Source organism: Agelaius tricolor, unplaced genomic scaffold (assembly GCF_023055355.1).
Source record: "Agelaius tricolor isolate 1412-34295 unplaced genomic scaffold, bAgeTri1.0.p SCAF_126, whole genome shotgun sequence".
Taxonomy (NCBI): domain Eukaryota; kingdom Metazoa; phylum Chordata; class Aves; order Passeriformes; family Icteridae; genus Agelaius; species Agelaius tricolor.
Genome location: NW_027269386.1, coordinates 1,653 through 25,235, shown reverse-complemented (window position 1 = coordinate 25,235; position 23,583 = coordinate 1,653). Strand labels below are relative to the sequence as shown.

Genomic DNA, 23,583 nt, shown 5'->3' with positions numbered 1-23,583 from the left:
GAACTTGAAGACAATTTTGGGGGAATTTGGCAAATCTTGGGGGAGTTTGGGGCCGATTTTGGGGGAATTTTGGGGCAAATTTTGGGGGAGTTTGGGGCCAATTTTGGGGGGGAATTTTGGGGCAAATTTGGGGCAATTTTTGGGAGGGTTTTAAGAGAATTTTGGGGGAATTTGGGGGCAAATTTTGGGGGAGTTTGGGGCCGATTTTGAGGGGAAAAGTTTGGTGAATTTTGGGGCAAATTTGGGGCAATTTTTGGGAGGGTTTAAAGACAATTTTTGGGGAATTTTTGGGGAGTTTGGGGCCGATTTTGAGGGGAAAATTTTGAGGGAATTTTGGGGCAAATTTGGGGCAATTTTTGGGAGGGTTTGAAGACAATTTTGGGAGAATTTGGGGGAAATTTTGGGGGAGTTTGGGGTCGATTTTGAGAGGAAAAGTTTGGGGAATTTTGGGACAAATTTGGGGCAATTTTTGAGAGGGTTTGAAGACAATTTTGGGGCAAATTTTGGGGGAGTTTGGGGCCAATTTTGATGGGAAAATTTTTGGGGAATTTTGCAGCAAATTTGGGGCAATTTTTGGGAGGGTTTGAAGAGAATTTTGGGGGAATTTGGGGACAAATTTTGGGGGAGTTTGGGGCCTATTTTGGGGCAAATTTGGGGCAATTTTTGAGAGGATTTAAAGACAATTTTGGGGCAAATTTTGGGGGAGTTTGGGGCCTATTTTGGGGAAAATTTTGGGGCAATTTTGGGGCAATTTTTGGGAGGGTTTGAAGACAATTTTGGGGGAGTTTGGGGCCAATTTTGAGGGGAAAATTTTGGGGGAAATTTGGGGCAATTTTTAGGAGAACTTGAAGACAATTTTGGGGGAGTTTGGGGCCGATTTTGGGGGAATTTTGGGGCAAATTTTGGGGGAGTTTGGGGCCAATTTTGCAGGAATTTTGGGGCAAATTTGGGGCAATTTTTGGGAGGGTTTAAAGACAATTTTTGGGGAATTTTTGGGGAGTTTGGGGCTGATTTTGAGGGGAAAATTTTGGGGAATTTTGGGGCAAATTTGGGGCAATTTTTGAGAGGGTTTAAAGACAATTTTGGGGCAAATTTTGGGGGAGTTTGGGGCCAATTTTGAGGGGAAAATTTTGGGGGAAATTTGGGGCAATTTTTAGGAGAACTTGAAGACAATTTTGGGGGAATTTGGCAAATCTTGGGGGAGTTTGGGGCCGATTTTGGGGGAATTTTGGGGCAAATTTTGGGGGAGTTTGGGGCCAATTTTGGGGGGGAATTTTGGGGCAAATTTGGGGCAATTTTTGGGAGGGTTTTAAGAGAATTTTGGGGGAATTTGGGGGCAAATTTTGGGGGAGTTTGGGGCCGATTTTGAGGGGAAAAGTTTGGTGAATTTTGGGGCAAATTTGGGGCAATTTTTGGGAGGGTTTAAAGACAATTTTTGGGGAATTTTTGGGGAGTTTGGGGCCGATTTTGAGGGGAAAATTTTGAGGGAATTTTGGGGCAAATTTGGGGCAATTTTTGGGAGGGTTTGAAGACAATTTTGGGAGAATTTGGGGGAAATTTTGGGGGAGTTTGGGGTCGATTTTGAGAGGAAAAGTTTGGGGAATTTTGGGACAAATTTGGGGCAATTTTTGAGAGGGTTTAAAGACAATTTTGGGGCAAATTTTGGGGGAGTTTGGGGCCAATTTTGATGAGAAAATTTTTGGGGAATTTTGCAGCAAATTTGGGGCAATTTTTGGGAGGGTTTGAAGAGAATTTTGGGAGAATTTGGGGGCAAATTTTGGGGGAGTTTGGGGCCAATTTTGGGGGAAATTTTTGGGCAAATTTGGGGCAATTTTTGGGAGGGTTTGAAGAGAATTTTGGGAGAATTTGGGGGAAATTTTGAGGGAGTTTGGGGTCGATTTTGAGAGGAAAATTTTGGGGCAAATTTGAGGTAATTTTTGGGAGGGTTTGAAGACAATTTTGGGGGAATTTGGGGGCAAATTTTGGGGGAGTTTGGGGTCGATTTTGAGAGGAAAAGTTTGGGGAATTTTGCGGCAAATTTGGGGTATTTTTTGGGAGGATTTGACAACAATTTTGGGGGAATTTTGGGGCCGATTTTGAGGGGCAAATTTGGGGCAATTTTTGGGAGGGTTTAAAGACAATTTTGGGGCAAATTTTGGGGGAGTTTGGGGCCGATTTTGAGGGGAAAATTGTGGGGAATTTTGGGGCAAATTTGGGGCAATGTTTGGGAGGGTTTAAAGACAATTTTAGGGGAGTTTGGGGCCGATTTTGGGGAAGTTTTGGGGAATTTTGGTGGGAATTCGGGGGGGGGAAAGTAGTCCCACCCGGTGCTGGGAGTGCGGAGGGCGAACACGCGGAGGGATATCGGGTGGGGCTGTGCAGCGTCCCGGTCTGCGGAGGGATCTCTCGGTGATGCGGCCGTGCCCGGCCCCTCAAGCCCCGGAAGCGGCACAGCCGCGGATGGATACACGCGAGGCGCGGAAGGATACACGCGAGCCGCTGCAGTTTCCGCCCGCTGTGGCACCGCCTCCGGACCCGGTGGCGGCGGAATCGGCGTGCCCGGGCACGGGAATGGCGGCCGTGGCCATACAGCGGCACGGGGCGCCCCGGAACCGGGACCGCGCTGCACCAAAACTGCGGCCAAAGCCATGAGGGGAGGGAAATGGCGGCGGGGGCGGGCAAATAAAACTGGGCATGCGCGCGGCTGATCCCGGAAGCGGCGCGGAGTTGTAGCAACTGCGCATGCGCGTTGCGTCGCTAGGGCGACGTGAGGGAGCCAAAATGGCGGCGGCGGCGGGCGGGGGGGGGGGGGGGTGCAGGAGGCGGCGGAGCTGCAGGAACGGGAGCCGGGGCCGCGGCTGCGGCCGCGGGAGGGAGCGCCGGGATTGCCGCGGTTGCGGGAGGCGGCGGAGCCGCTCAATGCCGCAGCGCTGAAGCGGGAGGGCTGCGGGGGGAAGGCGCGGCTCGGCAGCAGCGGCGGCGGCAGGAGCGGGGAAGCGACCACGGGCGGCGGCGGCGGCGGAGCGGCCCCGGCAGCGGGAGATGATCCCGGGGGGGTGGCGGGAGGCGGGAGGGGCGGCGGGGCGGCCATGGCGAGCTGCGGCGGGCCGGTCGGGCGGCCGGAGCGCGGCGTGCGGCCGCTGGGAGCCGGGGCGGCGCTGCCGGGACGCCGGGCTGGAGCGGCGGCACGGGAGAAGCCGCGGTCGCCGGTATGGACGCCGCAGCGGCGGCGGCACGGGGTTGCTGGGGCGCTCCGGTGCCGTGCCGGGACCGGGGGCAGCTCGGAACGCCGGGGTTGGGGGGGCGGCACCGCGGCTGCGCCCGGCGCGCTCGGCACCGCAGAGCCGGGAGCCGCAGGGAACGGCAAAGACGCAGCAGCAGCGGCGGGACCGGGGCCAGCACCCGCCCCGCTGGGTCGGCAAAGGGGGCGAGGGGGACGGGGGGGGCGACGGGAGCGGCCGCACGCGCGGGGAACGGGGGAGAAGCGGCGGCGGCGGGAGGGGGCGGAGCCGCGGCTACGGAAGCCGCGCGGTGCCAAAAGGGAGGAGGGGGCGGGGCCGCGGGTACGGAAGCCGCGCGGTGCCAAGGGCAGGAGGGGGCGGTTCCCGCTGCAAACTCGCGGCGGCCGCAAGAGGCGGAGCTCGCAAAAGGGGCGGGGCGGCGGCTGCGGGCACGGCCCGTGCAGCAAACGGGGCTGGAGCAGCGCCCGAGGGCCGGGAGCGGCCCCGCGGCAGCCACGGCGCGGCGGGAGAGGCCAAAAAAGCGCTTGAAACACCCGTGTGCAAAGGCTCTGCTCAATGGGCTCCTTTTACGACAGCCAAAACTCACGGCAGTTTTACGACAGTCGCGCTTTACGGCCGCGTTTCCGACAGGCGCGCTTCATTGGCCCCTTTGCGACAGTCGCGCTTTACGGCCCCTTTTACGACAGTCGCGTTTTACGGCACCTTTTACGACAGTCGCGTTTTACGGCCCCTTTTACGACAGTCGCGCTTTACGGCACCTTTTACGACAGTCGCGCTTTACGGCACCTTTTGCGACAGTTGCGCTTTACGGCCCCTTTTACGACAGTTTTGCTTTACGGCACCTTTTACGACAGTTTTGCGACAGTCGCGATTTACGGCACCTTTTACGACAGTCGCGCTTCACGGCAGTTTTGCGACAGTCTCACTTCACGGCACCTTTTTACGACAGTTGCGCTTTACGGCCCCTTTTACGACAGTTTTGCTTTACGGCACCTTTCGCGACAGTCGCGCTTTACGGCACCTTTTGCGACAGTCGCGCTTTACGGCCCCTTTCACGACAGCCTCGCTTTACGGCACCGTTTGCGACAGTCGCGCTTTACGGCACCTTTTGCGACAGTCTTGCTTTACGGCCCCTTTTACGACAGTCGCGCTTTACGGCACCTTTTGCGACAGTCGCGCTTTACGGCCCCTTTCACGACAGCCTCGCTTTACGGCCCCTTTTGCGACAGTCGCACTTTACGGCCCCTTTTACGACAGTTTTGCTTTACGGCACCTTTTGCGACAGTTTTGCTTTACGGCACCTTTTGCGACAGTTTTGCGACAGTCGCGCTTTACGGCACCTTTTGCGACAGTCGCGCTTTACGGCCCCTTTCACGACAGCCTCGCTTTACGGCCCCTTTTGCGACAGTCGCACTTTACGGCCCCTTTTACGACAGTTTTGCTTTACGGCACCTTTTACGACAGTTTTGCGACAGTCGCGATTTACGGCACCTTTTACGACAGTCGCGCTTCACGGCAGTTTTGCGACAGTCTCACTTCACGGCACCTTTTTACGACATCCGCGCTTTACGGCACCTTTTACGACAGTTTTGCTTTACGACACACTTTACGACAGTCGCGCTTTACGGCGCCTTTTGCGACAGTCGCGCTTTACGACACCTTTTACGACAGTCGCGCTTTACGGCACCTTTTGCGACAGTCGCGCTTTACGGCACCTTTTGCGACAGTCGCGCTTTACGGCACCTTTTACGACAGTTTTGCTTTACGGCAGTTTTGCGACAGTCGCGCTTTACGTCCGCTTTTACGACAGTCGCGCTTTACGGCACCTTTTACGGCAGTCGCGCTTTACGGCACCTTTTACGACAGTCGCTCCTAAGGGCGCCATTTTGTGACAGCCGCGCTTTACGGCCCTTTTACGACAGGCGCCATTTTGTGACACTCGCGCTTTACGGCGCCATTTTGTGACAGCCGCACTTTACGGCATTTCCTTTTTTTGATTTTTTATTTCATTTTACCACCTTTTTTTCTGGTTTTTTTTTTGTTTTTTTGTTTTGGTTTTTTTTTTGTGGGTTTTTTTGGGTTTTTTTGGTTTTTTAAATTTTTTTGGTTTTTGGTTTTTTTGGTTTTTTGTGGTTTTTTTACGTTTTTTTGTTTTTTAAATTTTTTTGTTTTGGGTTTTTTTGGGGTTTTTTTGGGTTTTTTTTGTTTTTCATTTTTTTTAATTAATAATTTCTTTTTTTATGTTTTATGTTATTTTTGATTTACTTTTTTTTTTCCCCTAATTTTTAAAATCTCTTTATTTTATTTCATTTTATTTTATATATTTTATTTTATTTCATTTTATTTCACTTTATTTTTTTTCTTTATATTTTATTTTATTTTTAATTATTATATTTTATTTTAATTATTTAATTTATTTCATTTCATTTTATTTCACTTTATTTTATTTTTTCTTCATATTTTATTTTAGTTTTAATTATTATATTTTATTTTAATTATTTTATTTTATTTCATTTTATTTCACTTTATTTTATTTTTCTTTATATTTTATTTTTAATTATTATATTTTATTTTAATAATTTTATTTTATTTTATTTTATTTTATTTTATTTCATTTCATTTCACTTTATTTTATTTTTCTTCATATTTTATTTTAGTTTTATTTATTATATTTTATTTTAATAATTTAATTTCATTTCATTTCATTTTATTTCACTTTATTTTATTTTATTTCATTTCACTTTATTTCACTTTATTTTATTTTATTTTTCTTTATATTTTATTTTTAATTATTATATTTTCTTTTAATTATTTCATTTTATTTTATTTCATTTCATTTTATTTCATTTCACTTCATTTTATTTCACTTTATTTTAGTTTAGTTTTCTTTATATTTTATTTTATTTTAGTTTTAATTATTAAATTTTATTTTAATAATTTAATTTAATTTAATTTAATTTAATTTCATTTTATTTCATTTTATTTCATTTCATTTCATTTTATTTCACTTTATTTTATTTTATTTTATTTTTCTTCATATTTTATTTTATTTTAGTTTTAATTATTATATTTTATTTTAATAATTTCATTTCATTTAATTTAATTTCATTTCATTTTATTTAATTTAATTTTATTTCATTTTATTTCATTTGGTTTGGTGCTGCCCAGGCCAGCCTGGGCCAGTGTTTCTGGTGCTGTTTTAGGGTCCCCGGGATATTTGATAATTCATTGTTTAATATTTCATTATTTAATGTTTCATTATTTAATATTTCATGGTGTAATATCTCATTGTTTAATATTTCATTATTTATTAATTCATTTTTTAATATCTCATTGTTTAATATTTCATTTTTAATACTTCATTTTTTAATTTTTCATTTTTAAATTTTTCATTGTTTAGTATTTCATTGTTTATTATTTCTTTGTTAAACATTTCATTGCTTAATTTTTCATTGTTTAATATTTCATTATTTATTATATTTTCAATATTTCATTGTTTAATTTTTCATTAATTTTTCATTGTTTAATATTTCATTGTTTAATTTTTCATTGTTTAATATTTCATTGTTTGATTTTTCATTGCTTAATATTTCATTATTTATTGATTCATTGTTCACTATTTCATTGTTTAATATTTCATTGTTCAAAATTTCAATAATTTTTCATTTTTTAATAGTTCTTTATTTATTAATTCATTTTTTTCATTGTTTAACATTTCATTAATATTTCGTTGTTGAATATTTCATTATTTAATATTTCATTATTTATTAATTATTTTTTTACATTTCATTGTTGAATATTTCATTTTTAATATTTCATTTTTAATATTTCATTGTTTGATTCTTCATTGTTTAATATTTCATTAATATTTCATTGTTTGATTCTTCATTGTTTAATATTTCATTATTTATTGATTCATTGTTTAATATTTCATTGTTTAATATTTCCTTATTTATTAATTCATTGTTTAATATTCCATCGTTTAATATTTCATTGTTCAAAATTTCATTGTTTAATATTTATTTATTAGTTCATTTTTTAATATTTCGTTGTTTAATATTTCATTTTTTAATACTTCATGCTTTATTATTTCATGGTTTATTACTTCATGATTTATTAATTTATCGTTTATTAATTTATGATCTCTGTTACAATAAAAGAAAAGGAAACACTTGGGGACGGGTGACACAGCTGAGCTCACACCTGGGGGGGTAGGACACACCTGGGACACCTGGGGACACCTGGGGACACCTGGGGACACTCAGACACACCTGGGACACACCTGGGGACACCTGGGCACACCTGGGGACACTCAGACACACCTGGGGACACCTGGGGACACCTGGGGACACCTGGGCACACTCAGACACACCCGGGGACACTTGAACACACCTGAACTCACCTGGGGCTGACACCTGAGACAGGGGGACACCTGGGGACACTCACAGGCACACCTGAGACAGGGGGGCTCACCTGAGCACACCCAGAGTCACACCTGGGCACACCTGGGGACTGGGGACACACCTGGGGACACAGCTGGGGGACACACCTGAGACAGGGGGACACAGCTGGGGACAGGTGTACCACAGCTGGGACACACCTGAGACAGGGGACACATGTGGGGACATCTGGGGACACTCACAGGCACACCTGAGACAGGGGGACTCACCTGAGCACACCCAGAGTCACACCTGGGGACACACCTGGGGACAGGGGACACAGCTGGGGACAGATGAGCACACCCAGAGACACACCTGGGCACACCTGGGGACACCTGGGCACACTCAGACACACCTGGGGACACTCGAACACACCTGAACTCACCTGGGGCTGACACCTGAGACAGGTGACAGACCTGGGGACACCTGGGGACACTCACAGGCACACCTGAGACAGGGGGACTCACCTGAGCACACCCAGAGTCACACCTGGGGACACACCTGGGGACAGGGGACACAGCTGGGGACACACCTGAGACAGGGGGACACAGCTGGGGACAGGTGTACCACAGCTGGGACACACCTGAGACAGGGGACACACGTGGGGACATCTGGGGACACTCACAGGCACACCTGAGACAGGGGGACTCACCTGAGCACACCCAGAGTCACACCTGGGGACACACCTGGGGACAGGGGACACAGCTGGGGACAGATGAGCACACCCAGAGACACACCTGGGGACACCTGGGGACAGGGGACACACCTGGGGACACACCTGAGACAGGGGGACACACCTGGGGACAGGTGTACCACAGCTGGGACACACCTGGGGACAGGGGACACACCTGGGGAGACCTGGGGACACTCACAGGCACACCTGAGAGAGGGGGACTCACCTGAGCACACCCAGAGTCACACCTGGGGACACCTGGGGACAGGGGGACACAGCTGGGGACACACCTGGGGACACACCTGGGGACAGCTGAGCACACCCAGAGTCACACCTGGGCACACCTGGGAACAGGGGACACAGCTGGGGACAGGGGACACAGCCGGGGACACAGCTGGGGACAGCTGAGCACACCCAGAATCACACCTGGGCACACCTGGGGACAGGGGCACACACCCAGAATCACAGCTGGGCACACCTGGGGCTCCCACCTGGCCCTCACCTGGCCCAGATGTGCTCACCTGTCCCTCACCTGGGCACACTCAGACACACCTGAGGACACTCAAACACACCTGAGCTCATTCAGTCACACCTGGGCCACACCTGTCCCCAGGTGTCCCCTCACCTGTCCCTGGCCCAGCACCTGTGCAGTGTCAGGGGCACAGGTGACACACCTGGGACACACCTGGGGACACACCTGGGACACACCTGGGCACACTCAGACACATCTGTGGACACTCAAACACACCTGGGCTCACAGCTTGGCACACTCAGAGTCACACCTGGGCACACCTGGGACACAGCTGGGGACACACCTGGGGACAGGTGACACACCTGGGGACACACCTGGACACAACTAGGGACACACCTGGGCACACCTGGGCACACTCAGACACACCTGAGCTCACACCTGAGCTCATTCAGACACACCTGGGCACACTCAGAGTCACACCTGTCCCCAGGTGTCCCCAGGTGTCCCTCACCTGCTCCTGGCCCAGCACCACCACCCCGTGCGGTCTCAGGGGGTGGCCTGGGGCGAGCCCCTCCCCCCTCCCGCGGGGGATCCCAAACCCCGCCCAGGTGACCCCAAACCCCACCCAGGTGACACAAAGGCGCTGCCACCTGCCCAGAGCCAGGGACAGCGACAGAGCAACGGCCTGAGAGAGACAAAAAATACGGAAATTGTACAAAATTAACCCAAAAAAACGCATTGAAATAATCCAAATTAGCCCGAAATTATCCCAAAAACCCCGCCCAGGTGACCCCAAACCCCGCCCAGGTGACACCAAACCCCGCCCAGGTGACCCCAAACCCCGCCCAGGTGACACAAAGGTGCTGCCACCTGCCCGGGGCTGGGGACAGCAACAGCGCCACCACCTCGGGGTCAAAAAAATACCGAAATTGTACAAAATTAACCCAAAAAAAAGCACCAAAATAACCCAAATTAGCCCGAAATTATCCCAAAAACCCCGCCCAGGTGACACCAAACCCAGCCCAGGTGACACAAAGGTGCTGCCACCTGCCTGGGGTGAGAGCCACCGCCTTGGGGAGAGAAAAACCCAAAATTATATAAAATTAACCCAAAAAACGAGACTGGAATAACCCAAAAATGGACAGAAATAACCCCAAATTATCCTGAAATTATCCCCAAAATTATCCCCAAATTATCCCAAAATTACCCTGAGATTATCTCAAATTTACCCCAAATTTATCCCAAATTTATCCACAAATTATCCCCAAATTATCCCAAAATTATCCACAAATTATCCACAAATTATCCCCAAATTACCCTGAAATTATCTCAAATTTACCCCAAAATTATCCACAAATTATCCCCAAATTACCCCGAAATTACCTCAAATTTATCCCAAAATTATCCCCAAATTGTCCCAAAATTATCAGGAAATTACACCCTGAAATTATCAGGAAATGGTACTGAAATGATCCTAAATTTATTCTGAAATGATCCCCAAAATTATCCTGAAATCATCTCTGAAATGATCCCAAAATTATTCCAAAAAATTATCCCAAAATTATCCTGAAATTATCCCAAAAACCCCGCCCAGGTGACACAAAGGTGCTGCCAAAAAAATCCACGAAACCCAAAAAATCTCACGAAAAAATCCCCCCAAAAATCAAAAAAATTCCCAACCCCCCTCCAAAAATAAAAAAGAAAAACCAACAAAAAAAATACCCAAAAATAAAAAAAAAATCCCCCCCAAAATCCACAAAAAATCCCCAAAAATCAAAAAAAAAATCCCCCGTAAAAATCCACAAAAAATCCCCAAAATCCAAAAAAAAAATCCCCCCCCCAAAATCCACAAAAAATCCCCAAGAATCCCAAAAAAAATCCCCCCAAAAAAATCCACAAAAAATCCCCAAAAATCAAAAAAAAAATCCCCCCGAAAATCCACAAAAAATCCCCAAAATCCAAAAAAATCCCACAAAAAATCCCCAAAAAATCCCCCCCAGAAATCCAAAAAAATTCCCCCAAAATCCAAAAATATTCCCCCAAAAATCCACAAAAAATCCTCAAAAATAAAAAAAAATTCCCTCAAAAATCCAAAAAAATCCCCCCCAAAAGTCCACAAAAGGTCCCAAAAAATCAAAAAAAATCCCCCCAAAAATCCACAAAAAATCCCCAAAAATCTCCCCCAAAAATCCAAAAAAAATCCCCCCCAAAAATCCAAAAAAAATCCCCCCCAAAATCCACAAAAAAAAAAAAAAACCAAAAATCCACAAAAAAATTAAAAAAAAATCCCCCCCCAAATCCACAAAAAATAAAAATAATCCACAAAAAATCAAAAAAAACCCCAAAAAATCCACAAAAAAATCCCCTTAAAATCCAAAAGAATTCCCCCCAAAAATCAACAAAAAATCCCCCAAAAATAAAAAAAAATCCCCCCCAAAAATAAAAAAAATTCCTAACAAAAATTAAAAAAATCCCCAAAAATCCAAAAAAATCCCCCCCAAGAATCCAAAAAAATTCCTCAGAAAAATAAAAAAAATTCCCCCCCAAAAATCCACAAAAAATCCCCAAAAATAAAAAAAAATCCCCCCCAAAAATAAAAAAAATCCTCTCAAAAATACACAAAATATCCCCAAAAATCTCCCCCAAAAATCCACAAAAAGTCCCCAAAAATTCCCTCCCAAAAATAAAAAAAAAATCCCGAAAAATAATAAAAAAAATTCCCCCAAAAATCCACAAAAAATCCCCCCAAAAATCCACAAAAAATCCAAAAAATCCCCCCAAAAATCCACAAAAAATCCCCAAAAATAAAAAAATCCCCCCAAAAATACACAAAAATCCCCCCTAAAAATAAAAAAATCCCCCCTAAAAATCCCCAAAAAATCCCCCAAAATAAAAAAAAAATCCCCAATAATAAAAAAATCCCCCCAAAAATAAAAAAAAATCCCCCCCAAAAATCCACAAAAAATCAAAAAAAATCCCCCCCCAAAAATCCACAAAAAATCCCCCAAAATCCAAAAAAGTCCCCCCCAAAAATCCACAAAAAATCTCCAAAAATCCACAAAAAATCCCCCCCAAAAATAAAAAAAAATCCCCCCCAAAAATCCACAAAAAATTCCCAAAAATCAAAAAAATCCCCCCCAAAAATCCAAAAAAATCCCGAAAAATAAAAAATTCCCCCAAAAAATCCCCAAAAAATAAAAAAATCCCCCCAAAATCCACAAAAAATCCCCAAAAATCCCCAAAAAATCCCCCCCAGAAATCAAAAAAAATCCCCCCAAAAATCCAAAAAAATTCCTTGCAAAAATCAGAAAAATCCCCCCCAAAAATCCACAAAAAATCCCCAAAAATCAAAATAAATTCCCCCAAAAATCCACAAAAAATCCGCCCCAAAATCCACAAAAAATCCCCAAAAATTAAAAAAAATTCCCCCCAAAATCCACAAAATTCCCCCCAAAAAACCCACAAAAAATCCCCAAAAATCCAAACCCCCCCCCCAAAAAATCCACAAAAATCTCCCCCAAAAATCCCCAAAAAATCCCCAAAAATCCCCCCCAAAAATCCCCAAAAATCCCCCAAATTTCCTTGGAAAAGATAAAAAAAATCCCTAAAAAAAATCTCAAAAATTCCTAAAAAATCCTCCAAAAATGCAAAAACTTCCCTAAAATCTCTGAAAATTTGGATTTGGGGATTTGGGATCCCAGATTTGGGGATTTTGGAATATTTTGGGATATTTTGGGATATTTTTTGGATATTTCTGGGATAATTTCAGGAGAATTTTGGGATTTTTCTGGGATAATTTCAGGATAATTCCAGGATAATTTTGGGATATTTTTGGGATATTTCTGGGATAATTTCAGGAAAATTTTTGGGATAATTTCTGGATATTTTTGGGGTGAATTCAGGATATTTTTGGGATAATTTTAGGGTATTTTTAGGATATTTTGGGGTGATTTGGGTGTGATTTTTACGATATTTTTAGGATAATTTCAGGGTAATTTTTGGAATCATTTCAGGATAATTTCAGGGTATTTTTGGGAATATTTTGGGGGAGATTTTTGGGGTGATTTCAGGATATTTTTGGGATAATTTTAGGGTATTTTCAGGATATTTTTGGGGATATTTTTGGGGTGATTTCAGGAGATTTTTGGGGTATTTTCGGGGTGATTTCAGGATATTTTGGGGGATATTTCTGGGGTGATTTCAGGATATTTTTGGGGATATTTTTGGGGTGATTTCAGGATATTTTTGAGGATATTTCAGGATATTTCTGGGATATTTTTGGGGTGATTTTGGGATATTTTTGGGGATATTTTTGGGTGATTTCAGGACATTTTCGGGGATATTTCTGGGGTGATTTCAGGATATTTTGGGGGTTATTTTTGGGGTGATTTCAGGACATTTTTGGGGTTATTTTTGGGGTGATTTCAGGATATTTTTGAGGATATTTCAGGATATTTTTGGGGTTATTTTTGGGGTGATTTCAGGATATTTTTGAGGATATTTCAGGATATTTTTTGGGATATTTTTGGGGTGATTTCAGGATATTTTTGGGATATTTTTGGGATGATTTCAGGATATTTTTGAGGATAATTTCAGGATAATTTCCGGATATTTTGGAGATATTTTTGGGGTGATTTCAGGAGATTTTGGGACTATTTTGGGTGCATTTTTACCCCTTTAGACCCCCACAGTTTGGCGATGCTCCTGACGGACTCGGCGCCCTCGGGCGGCTCCGGCTCCTCCCGCACGTCCTCGATCGGGGGCTCCTCCCCCCCCTCGGAGCCTTCGGCCTCCTCCTCCTCCCCCGCCGCCTCCTCCAGGTCTGCCAGCAGCTCGTCGGCCAGGGACATCCTGAACTGGGCAAACTGGGAGCAACTGGGAGCGCTGGGAGAGAGGGAACGGGGCCTGGAGAGCCCCGGAGTGAGAGACAGCCCCGAACTGGGCAAACTGGGAGGGACTGGGAGAGCAGAAATGGGGACCGGGGACACCCAGAGACCCCTGGAGTGAGAGACAGCCCCGAACTGGGAGGGACTGGGAGGGGAACTGGGCAAACTGGGAGGGACTGGGAGGGGAACTGGGCAAACTGGGAGCACTGGGAGAGCAGAAATGGGGACCGGGGACACCCAGAGACCCCCGGAGTGAGAGACAGCCCCGAACTGGGAGGGACTGGGAAGGGAACTGGGCAAACTGGGAGCGCTGGGAGGGGGGAAACGCGGCCTGGAGCCGCCTCCCAGTGAAACCAATCCCCAAACTGGGAGCACTGGGAGAGCAGAAATGGGAACTGGGAACACCCAGAGACCCCTCCCAGTGAGAGACAGCCCCGAACTGGGCAAACTGGGAGGGACTGGGAGAGCAGAAATGGGGACCGGAGACACCCAGAGACCCCGGCCCAGTGAGAGACAGCCCCGAACTGGGAGGGACTGGGAGCACTGGGAGGGGAACTGGGCAAACTGGGAGGGACTGGGAGGGGAACTGGGCAAACTGGGAGCGCTGGGAGGGGGGAAACGCGGCCTGGAGCCGCCTCCCAGTGAAACCAATCCCCAAACTGGGAGCGCTGGGAGCAGCCCCGAGCGCCCTCCCCGCCCCCGAGTCCCCTCCCCGTCCTCAAACCCCCCAAAATTCCAAAATTTCCCCCAGAATTTCCCCAAATTTCCCCTCCGGTACCTCCCGCCGTTCCTGTCGCGGCCTCGATTGCGTCACTTCCGCTCCCGGCGCGCGGCTCCAGACGTCACTTCGGCTGGCTGCTGTCGGCTCTGTGACGTCATCATCGCGCGCCCGCTGCGTCCCAGTTCCCCCCCGCCCCCGCCCCCTCCCGGCGGGGCCGCCGCGCTCCGGGCCCGGCTGAGGCCGCGGTGACGTCATCGGGCGGTGCGTGACGTCATGGGGGGCTGGGAGGGAACGGGGAGGGACTGGGAAGGGGGGGAGGGGGCACTGGGGGGAACTGGGAGCGATTGGGGGGGGACTGGGAGGGGGGACTGGGATGAACTGGGAGGGACTGGGAGGGACTGGGGAGGGATGGAGGAGGGAACTGGGAGCCCTGGGATGGACTGGGAGCAACTGGGAGGGACTGGGAGAGGGGACTGGGGGCACTGGGAGCGATCAGAGAGGGACTGGGATGAACTGGGAGGGGAACTGGGGGGGACTGGTGGGGTACTGGGGGCACTGGGAGGGGACTGGGAGCGATCAGAGGGGGATTGGGAGGGACTGGGATGGATACTGGGAGCACTGGGAGGAACTGGGAGGGACTGGGAGCACTTGGAGAGGGGATTGGGGGCACTGGGAGGGACTGGGATGGATACTGGGAGCACTGGGAGAGACTGGGGGGGGATGGAGGAGGGAATTGGGGGCACTGGGATGGACTGGGAGCACTGGGAGAGGGGATTGGGGAAACTGGGATGAACTGGGAGGGACTGGGAGAGGGGACTGGGGGCACTGGGAGTGGTCAGGGAGGGACTGGGATGAACTGGGAGGGAACTGGGGGAGACTGGGAGCACTGGGAGAGGACTGGGAGTGATCAGAGGGGGATTGGGAGGAACTGGGAGGGACTGGGATGAACTGGGATGAACTGGGAGGGACTGGGAGGGACTGGGAGTGGGGACTGGAGACACTGGGGGGGACTGGGAGGGAACTGGGGAGGAACTGGGAGCACTGGGAGCGATCAGAGGAGGACTGGGATGAACTGGGATGGGCTGGAACAGACACTGGGAGGGACTGGGATGAACTGGGAGGGACTGGGGGTGAATTTGGGACCCCCGTGGGTGATTCTGGGTGGATTTTGGGTGAATTTGGGTGAATTTTAGGGGTATTTTGGGTTAATTTTGGGTGATTTTGGAGCCTCCCTCCCCCCAGGCATGGTGGGGGTGCTGGACGAGTGAATTTTGGGTGGATTTTAGTTAATTTTGGGTTAATTTTGGCCGATTTTGGTTAATTTTGCCCCCCAGGCATGGCAGGAGTGGATTTTGGGTGATTTTGGGTTGATTTTGGGTTAATTTCCTGTGATTTTGTTTCATTTTGGCCCCAGGCATGGCAGGGGTGTCATTGGTGTGAATTTTGGTGATTTTGGTGAATTTTGGTGTGAATTTTGGGTTAATTTCAGGTGATTTTGTTTAATTTTGCCTCCAGGCATGGCAAAGGTGTCATTCAGATTAATTTTGAGTTGATTTTGGGTTGATTTTGGGTGATTTTGGTTCATTACCCCGCCAGGCATGGCGGGGGTGTTGTTCAGGTTAATTTTGGGTTGATTTTGGGTGATTTTGGTTCATTACCTCCCCAGGCATGGCGGGGGTGTCATTCAGGTTAATTTTGGGATAATTTTGGGTTGATTTTGGATGGTTTTGGTTAATTTTGCCCCCAGGCATGGTGGGGGTGTCGTTCAGGTTAATTTTGGGTTGATTTTGGGTGGTTTTGGTTCATTACCCCCACAGGCATGGCGGGGTTGTCATACAGGTTAATTTTGGGTTGATTTTGGGTGATTTTGGTTAATTTTGCCCCCAGGCATGATGGGGGTGTCGTTCAGGTTAATTTTGGGATGATTTTGGGTTGATTTTGGGTGATTTTGGTTAATTTTGCTCCCAGGCATGGCGCGGGTGTCGTTCAGGTTAATTTTGGGATGATTTTGGGTTGATTTTGGGTGATTTTGGTTAATTTTGCCCCCAGGCATGGCGGGGGTGTCGTTTGAGGAGTTCTCGGCGCCGCCGGGCTCGGAGCTGGCGCTGGAGCCGCTCTTCGGGGGGAACATTCTGGAAAGCGAAGGAGAACCCGAGGCCCCGCCCCCGCCCCTCCCCCCTCCGCCCCGCCCCCACCGCGGCGGAAGCGGTCAGGAGGGGGGGGAGGGGCGGGGGGAGGGGGAGGGGCCCGAGGACCCCCCCGAGCTGCGGCGGCGGCGGCTGAAGCTGCAGGCGCTGGGGCGGCGCTGCCGCGAGATCCGGCAGGTGAGGGCGGGGCCGAGGGGGTGGGCGGGGCCGAGACACACCCACAAAATGGCGGCCGGGGGGGACAAAATGGCCGACGTGTGCACATTATGGTGGCCACGCCCACAAAATGGCCGATGCGCACACATAGTGGCGGTCACGATTACAAGATAGTGGCCAGAGCCAGAAAATGGTGGCCACGCCCACAAAATGGCCGACATGCCTACACAAGATGGCGTCCATGCCTGTAAAATGGTGGCCACGCCCACAAAATGGCCGACATGGCTACACAAGATGGCGGCCATGTCTATAAAACAGTGGCCACTCCCTCAAAATGGCTGACATGCCTACACAAGATGGTGGCCATGTCTATAAAACAGTGGCCACTCCCTCAAAATGGCTGACATGCCTATACAAGATGGCGTCCATGCCAGTAAAATGGTGGCCACACCCACAAAATGGCCGACATGCCTACACAAGATGGCGTCCATGCCAGTAAAATGGTGGCCACGCCCACAAAATGGCCGACATGCCTACACAAGATGGTGGCCACACCCACAAAATGGCCGATGTGCACACAAGATGGCGGCCATGTCTATAAAACAGTGGCCACGCCCTCAAAATGGCCGACATGCCTACACAAGATGGCGGCCATGCCAGTAAAATGGTGGCCACGCCCACAAAATGGCGGACATGCCTACACAAGATGGCGACCATGGCTGTAAAACGATGGCCACGCCCACAAAATGGCCGACATGCCTACACAAGATGGCGACCATGGCTGTAAAACGATGGCCACGCCCACAAAATGGCTGACATGCCCACAAGATGGCGGTCACACCTTTAAAACGGTGGCCACGCCCACAAAATGGCAGGTAGGGGGACAAAATGGAGGATGGACGCACAAAATGGCAGAGGCGCTCTCAAGATGGTGGCCACGCCCACAAAATGGAGGGCACGCCCACAAAATGGCGGCGATGCTAATAAAATTGTGGCCACGCCCACAAAATGGCGGACATGCCTACACAAGATGGTGACCATGGCTGTAAAACGATGGCCACGCCCACAAAATGGCCGACATGCCTACACAAGATGGCGACCATGGCTGTAAAACGATGGCCACGCCCACAAAATGGCTGACATGCCCACAAGATGGCGGTCACACCTTTAAAACGGTGGCCACGCCCACAAAATGGCAGGTAGGGGGACAAAATGGAGGATGGACGCACAAAATGGCAGAGGCGCTCTCAAGATGGTGGCCACGCCCACAAAATGGAGGGCACGCCCACAAAATGGCGGCGATGCTAATAAAATTGTGGCCACGCCCACAAAATACTAGCCACGCCCCTTACCGGGTGGCCACACCCTCCTTTGTCATTTGTGGCCCCACTCACTCTTCTCAGGCCACGCCCCTTTCCATTCAGGCTCCTCCCCAGTGTGCAAACTCCGCCCTCACAGCCCAAGCCACGCCCTTTTCATTGGCTCCGCCCCTCAACACCTCAGTGCTTTATGGCCACGCCCCTTTGTGTGGCCCCATCCGTTTGTCCACCTGTTCCTTGTGGCCCCACCCCTGTCTGTGGCCCCGCCCCTTAGCCCACCTTTCCCCTGTGGCTCCGCCCTTTTCCCAGGCCCCACCCCTTTCCGTGGCCACGCCCCTTTGCACACCTGTCGCTCTGGCCCCGCCCCCTGTGCAGGTGAACGCGCGGGCGCTGCAGCGACTGCGGCAGGTGCAGAGAGAGACACGGAGACTGCAGCTGGAGCGCAGGTGAGGGGACATGGGGACACACCTGGGGACACACCTGGGGACAGCGGGGACACACCTGGGACACACCTGGGGACAGCTGGGGACACACCTGGGACACACCTGGGGACACCTGGGGACAGCGGGGACACACCTGGGACACACCTGGGACACACCTGGGGACACCTGGGGACACACCTGGGACAGAGCTGGGAGGCCATGCCCACATCTGGGTCATGGCCACACCCACATTTAGGCCCTGACCACCTCCACATTTAGGGCATGGTCACGCCCACACCTGGGCCATGGCCACGCCCCCATCTGGGTAATGGCCACACCCACACCTGAGCTATGACCACGCCCACACATGGACCATTGCCACACCCACATTTAGGACATGGTCACACCCACATTTGGGTCATGGCCACACCCACATTTAGGCACTGACCACGCCCACACCTGGGTCGCGGCCACGCCCACATTTAGACCCTGACCACCCCCACATTTAGACCCTGACCACCCCCACATTTAGGGCATGGTCACACCCACATTTAGGGCATGGTCACGCCCACATTTAGGACATGGCCACACCCACATTTAGGGCATGGTCACGCCCACATTTAGGACATGGTCACGCCCACACCTGGACCATGGTCACGCCCACACCTGGACCATGGCCACGCCCTCAAGGCCACGCCCCCCGGGCACGCCCCTTCCCCCCAGGTTCCTGATGCAGGTTCTGGACTCGCACGGGGATCGGTACCGGCAGGGACAGCTCACGGTGCTGCTGCAGGTGGGGAGCCAAAATCACCCAAAATAAACCAAAATCACCCGAAATCACCCAAAATAAATAACCCAAAATCACCCAAAAACACCCAAAATCACCAAAAATAAATAACCCCAAAATAATCCAAAGTAAATAACCCAAAATCACCCAAAATGACCCAAAATCACCCAAAATAAATAACCCAAAATAACCCAAAATCACCCAAAGTAAATAACCCATAATCACCCAAAATAACCCAAAATAACCCAAAATCACCCAAAATAAATAACCCCAAAATAACCCAAAATCACCCAAAATAAATAACCCAAAATCACCCCAAATCACCCGAAATCACCCAAAAACCGCCAAAATAAATAACCCAAAATCACCCAAAATAAATAACCCCAAAATCATCCAAAATAACCCCAAATCAGCCAAAATAACCCCAAATCACCCAAAATCACCCAAAATAATCCAAAATGACCCAAACCCCAACAAATTGACCCAAACCCCCCCCAGAACCCCCAAACTGACCCAAATCCCCCCAAAATGACCCAAACGCCCCCAAATTCCCCCCAATTTTCCCCCAAACCCCCAAAATCCCCCCCAAACTGACCCAAATCCCCCCCAAACTGACCCAAACTGACACAAATCCCCCCCAAACTGACCCAAATCCCCCCCAAACTGACCCAAACTGACACAAATCCCCCCCAAACTGACCCAAATCCCCCCCAAACTGACCCAAACTGACACAAATCCCCCCCAAACTCACCCAAACCCCCCCAAATCCCCCCAAAGTGACCCAAACCCCCCCCAAACTGACCCAAATCCCCCCAAATTCCCCCCAATTTTCCCCCCAAACTGACCCAAACCCCCCCAAATTCCCCCCAATTTACCCCCAAATTCCCCCCAAACTGACCCAAATCCCCCCCAAACCCCCCCAAACCCCCCCCAAACTGACCCAAACCCCCCCAAAATGACCCAAACCCCCCCAAATTCCCCCCAATTTACCCCCAAATCCCCCCCAAACTGACCCAACCCCCCCAGAATCCCCAAACTGACCCAAACCCCCCCAAATCCCCCCCAAACTGACCCAAACCCCCCCAAACTGACCCAAATCCCCCCAAATTCCCCCCAATTTTCCCCCAAACCCCCCCCAAACCGACCCAAACCCCCCCAAAGTGACCCCAAATTTTGCCCCCCCCAGGACGAGGGGGGTCCCTGCGGGGGGGTCCCGGCCGCCCCCACCCCCGGCAATGCTGAGAACGAACCCCCCGAGAGGGGCCCCGCCCCCGCCCCTCCCCCCGCGCCCCCCCAGCCCCCCCCGGACCCCCCCGGACCCAAACGGCGCCGCCGGGACCCCCAAAGGGGGGGGGGGAGGGGGGGGGGAGAAGGGGGGGACCCCAAAATCCCCCCCAAAAAAATCCCCAAAAACCCCCCCAGAACCCCCCCGGGGGCTGCGCACAGGTAAGGGAGGGGAGGGGGGAATTTGGGGGGTCCTGGGGGGGATTTGGGGGGTCCTGGGGGAATTTGGGGGGTCCTGGAGGGATTTGGGGGGTCCTGGGGGGTCCTGGGGGGAATTTGGGGTTTTTTGGGGGCCCTGGGGGGAATTTTAGGGGTCCTGGGGGAATGTGGGGTGAATTTGGGGGGTCCTGGGGGGAATTTGGGGGATCCTGGGGAGGAATTTGGGGGGTCCTGGGGGGATTTGGGGGTCCTGGGGGGGAATTTTGGGGGGAAATTTGGGGGTTTTGGGGGTCCTGGGGGGATTTGGGGGGAAATTTTGGGGTTTTCGGGGGTCCTGGGAGAAATTTGGGGGTTTTGGGGGGGAATTTGGGGGGTCCTGGGGGGAATTTTGGGGGGAATTTTGGGGTACTGGGTGAATTTGGGGCGGTTGGGGTGCGAGGGGACATCGGAGGGAATCTGGGGGGTCTTGGGGGGCTTGGAGGAAAATATGGAGAATTTGGGGGGTCCTGGGGGAATTTGGGGGGAATTTGACGGTCCTGGGTGGATTTGGGGGAATTTGGGGGGGGTCCTTCAGAAGTTTTGGGGGATCCTGTGGGGATTTGGGGGAAAATTGGGGGAAATTTGGGGGTTTTGGGGGGAATTCGGGTGTGCTGGGGGGGCTTTGGGGGGAATTTGGGGGGTCCTGGGGGGGAATCTGGGGAAAATTTGGGGGTTTTGGGGAGTCCTGGGGGGGAATTTGGGGGGAAATTTGGGGGTCTTGGGGGTAATTTGGGGGGTCCTGGGGGGTTTGGGGGAAATTTGGGGGGTCCTGGGGGGAAATTGCAGGGAATCTGGATGGTCCTGGGTGGATTTGGGGGGGAACTTGAAGGTTTTGGGGGGTCCTGGGGGGAATTTTGGGGGTCCTGGCAGTTTTGGGGGGGAATTTTGGGGGGTCCTGGGTGGTTTTGGGGGGGTTCTGGGGGGGAATTTGGGGGAAATTTGGGGGGATCCTGGGGGGATTTGGGGTCACTTTTGGGGGTCTGGGGCGGGGGGATTTTGGGGAGGGGTTTGGGGTTTATTTCGGGGTCCCGGGAGGTTTTGGGGTCCCTTTTGGGGTCCCTTTTGGGGTCCCCTTTGGCTCTGACCCCTCCCCCTCTCTCCCCACAGCCCAAGGGGGGGGGGCAGGAGGGGTCCCTGGGCCCCTCCCCCGCCTGGGCCCCCCCCAGCCCCCCCGAGAGGCCCCCGAGGGTCCCCAAATTCTCCGGGCCCGACTTCGACTGAGACCCCCAAAAAACCCCAAAATCCCCCCCAAAAAACCCAAAAAAAACCCCGAAATTTCCCCCCCCCCAAAAAAAAACCCCCCTGAATTTGTCAATAAACAAAAAAATTTCAATAAACAACAAAAGTCTCGTTTCAATTCTGTATTTTTGGGGGTTTCAGAGATCGGGGGGACCCCAAAATCCCCCCAAAAATCCCAAAATTCCCCCCCCCCCAAAAGTCCCAAACAGGAAAATCCCTCCTCAAAAATCCCAAATGCCAGCCAAAAAAACCCCGAAAATTGCTCCCAAAAGTCCCCCAAAACAACAAAAATCTCATTTAATTTTTGTATTTTTGGGGGTTCCAGACTTGGGAGTCCCCCCCACAAAAACCAAACCCCAAAATTCCTCCCAAAAAATCCCAAATCTCACCCAAAAACCCCAAAATCCCACCCAAAAAACCCCAAAATCCTATCCAAAAAATCCCAAAATCCCCCCCCCCAAAAACCCCAAATCCCACCCAAAAACCCCAAAATCCCACCCAAAAAACCCCAAAATCCCATCCAAAAAATCCCAAAATCCCCCCCAAAAAACCCCAAATCCCACCCAAAAACCCCAAAATCCCTCCTAAAGAACCCCAAAATCCCACCCAAAAAATCCCAAAATCCCCCCCCCAAAAACCCCAAATCCCATCCAAAAAATCCCAAAATCCCCCCCAAAAAACCCCAAATCCCACCCAAAAAATCCCAAAATCCCACCCCAAAAAAAACCCAATTCCTCCCCAAAACCCCAAATCCCACCCCAAAAAAACCCCTAAAATCCCTCCCAAAAACCCCAAATCCTCCCCAAAAAACCCCAAACTCCCACGCAAAAAACGCCCAAATCCCCACCCAAAAAACCCCAAAATTCCCCCCCAAAAAACCCCAAAATCCACCCCAAAAAACCCCCAAAATCCCTCCCAAAAACCCCAAAATTCCAGCCCAAAAAAAACCCCAAATCCCACCCCAAAAAAACCCCAAATCCTCCCCAAAAACCCCGGAATCCCACCCCAAAAACCCCAAATAAACCAACAAAAATCTAATTTAATTTTTATATTTTTGGGGTTTCCACATTCGGGGGTCCCCCCCAAATCCCCTCTCAGGGGTGAGGGGGGGATCCCCCAAATTTTTTGGGTTTTTTTTGGGTTTTTTGGGGTTTTTTTTGGGGTTTTTTTGGGGGGGTTCCTCAGAGTTTCTTGAGCCAGTCCAGGCTGGGCCCCTCCTTGGCGCAGGGGTGCGAGGGGACATCGGGGAGGCTCCCATCGTCCCTCAGGGGAACTGCGGGGATTTGGGGGGGCTCAGGGGGTCCCCAAAACTGGGGGGACCCCAAAAACCCCGAATTTGGGATGGGGGGAGGAAATTTTGGGGGTTTGGGGGGGATTTGGGGGTCCTAAAGTGGAGAAATTTGGGGGATTTGTGGGGGATTTTGGGGGGAGATTTTGGGGTCTCAGGGGGAGTTTGGGGGGCCCAGAGGGGATTTAGGGGGGCTCAGGGGGTCCCCAAAACCGGGGGGACCCCAAAAACCCCAAATTTGGGATGAGGGGAGGAAATTTTGGGGGGTTTGGGGGGCCCAAAGGGGAGAAATTTGAGGGATTTGTGGGGG

General features: G+C 50.0%; 2 protein-coding genes and 1 long non-coding RNA gene across 9 annotated transcripts in view; 1 reads left to right on the top strand and 2 right to left on the bottom strand.

Annotated features, from left to right (window-relative positions):
* LOC139586597 (U4/U6 small nuclear ribonucleoprotein Prp31) overlaps positions 1-14,688 on the bottom strand; it is a 31,851-nt gene extending 17,163 nt beyond the window's left edge. The window contains exons 1-3 of one of the 5 annotated variants that reach the window (XM_071420143.1): positions 14,491-14,688; positions 14,288-14,337; positions 13,500-13,701 (exon numbers count right to left, since the gene is read on the bottom strand). In XM_071420143.1, coding sequence (XP_071276244.1) covers positions 13,500-13,701; positions 14,288-14,337; positions 14,491-14,688 — 450 coding nt within the window. The other 4 variants (XM_071420145.1, XM_071420144.1, XM_071420147.1 and 1 more) reach the window with 4 other exon arrangements.
* Positions 5,821-9,518, bottom strand: LOC139586605 (uncharacterized). Its single transcript, XR_011677869.1, has 2 exons — positions 8,419-9,518; positions 5,821-8,355 (listed from the first exon to the last, which is right to left on the bottom strand). It is a non-coding gene; the product is annotated as an uncharacterized lncRNA (long non-coding RNA).
* On the top strand, positions 14,565-22,216 carry TFPT (TCF3 fusion partner). 3 transcript variants are annotated; one of them, XM_071420160.1, is made up of 6 exons: positions 14,565-14,694; positions 16,483-16,757; positions 18,431-18,501; positions 19,201-19,270; positions 20,451-20,710; positions 21,854-22,216. In XM_071420160.1, the coding sequence occupies exons 2-6, from the start codon at positions 16,485-16,487 to the stop codon at positions 22,050-22,052; spliced, it is 873 nt and encodes a 290-aa protein (XP_071276261.1). In that variant the 5' UTR covers positions 14,565-14,694; positions 16,483-16,484; the 3' UTR covers positions 22,053-22,216. The 3 variants fall into 3 exon arrangements, with proteins under 3 accessions (XP_071276261.1, XP_071276263.1, XP_071276262.1); XM_071420162.1 differs by lacking the exon at positions 14,565-14,694 and adding an exon at positions 15,631-16,143; XM_071420161.1 differs by lacking the exon at positions 14,565-14,694 and adding an exon at positions 16,151-16,320.
* The last annotated feature ends 1,367 nt before the right edge of the window (positions 22,217-23,583 follow it).